Here is a 366-nt window from a genome sequence, read left to right on the forward strand (position 1 = left end):
ATAACTGACACATTATCACAGAAAAATAATCTCACTGCCAAATATAAACAGGGTGGGGAACTTTAAAATAAGAAAATATGAGAATCCAACACTTTTGTGCTTTGAAGTTGATATTCTATCAATATTCTGACAATATTTTATTTCATTTACAATCTTTTAGCTACACAATGCTAAAGGAAAACATACTTATCTGCATGCAAAGCAATATGACTTCAGAGTATATCTCTTAAATTTACAGAACTTAAAATCAACATCCCAAGTGACTTGCAGGTGATGTTGTGAAGGTGGTTGTGAATAGTGGTACAATTACTTCCTATAGATTAAAAAAAATAAAAGCAGTTATTTAACATAATTATAATAACCAGA

The 366-nt window shown here is 29.2% G+C and overlaps 1 protein-coding gene across 1 annotated transcript in view; it reads right to left on the reverse strand.

Annotated features, from left to right (window-relative positions):
* Nucleotides 1-287: 287 nt before the first annotated feature.
* Nucleotides 288-366, reverse strand: part of Gcg (glucagon) — a 6,172-nt gene continuing 6,093 nt past the window's right edge. Inside the window, exon 5 of the mRNA XM_008845755.2 lies at nucleotides 288-313. Coding sequence (XP_008843977.1) covers nucleotides 307-313 — 7 coding nt within the window. The 3' untranslated portion in view covers nucleotides 288-306. The remainder of the gene's footprint in view (nucleotides 314-366) is intronic.

The sequence above is a fragment of the Nannospalax galili genome, unplaced genomic scaffold (genome assembly GCF_000622305.1).
Source record: "Nannospalax galili isolate Female #2095 unplaced genomic scaffold, S.galili_v1.0 scaffold540, whole genome shotgun sequence".
Taxonomy (NCBI): Eukaryota; Metazoa; Chordata; class Mammalia; order Rodentia; family Spalacidae; genus Nannospalax; species Nannospalax galili.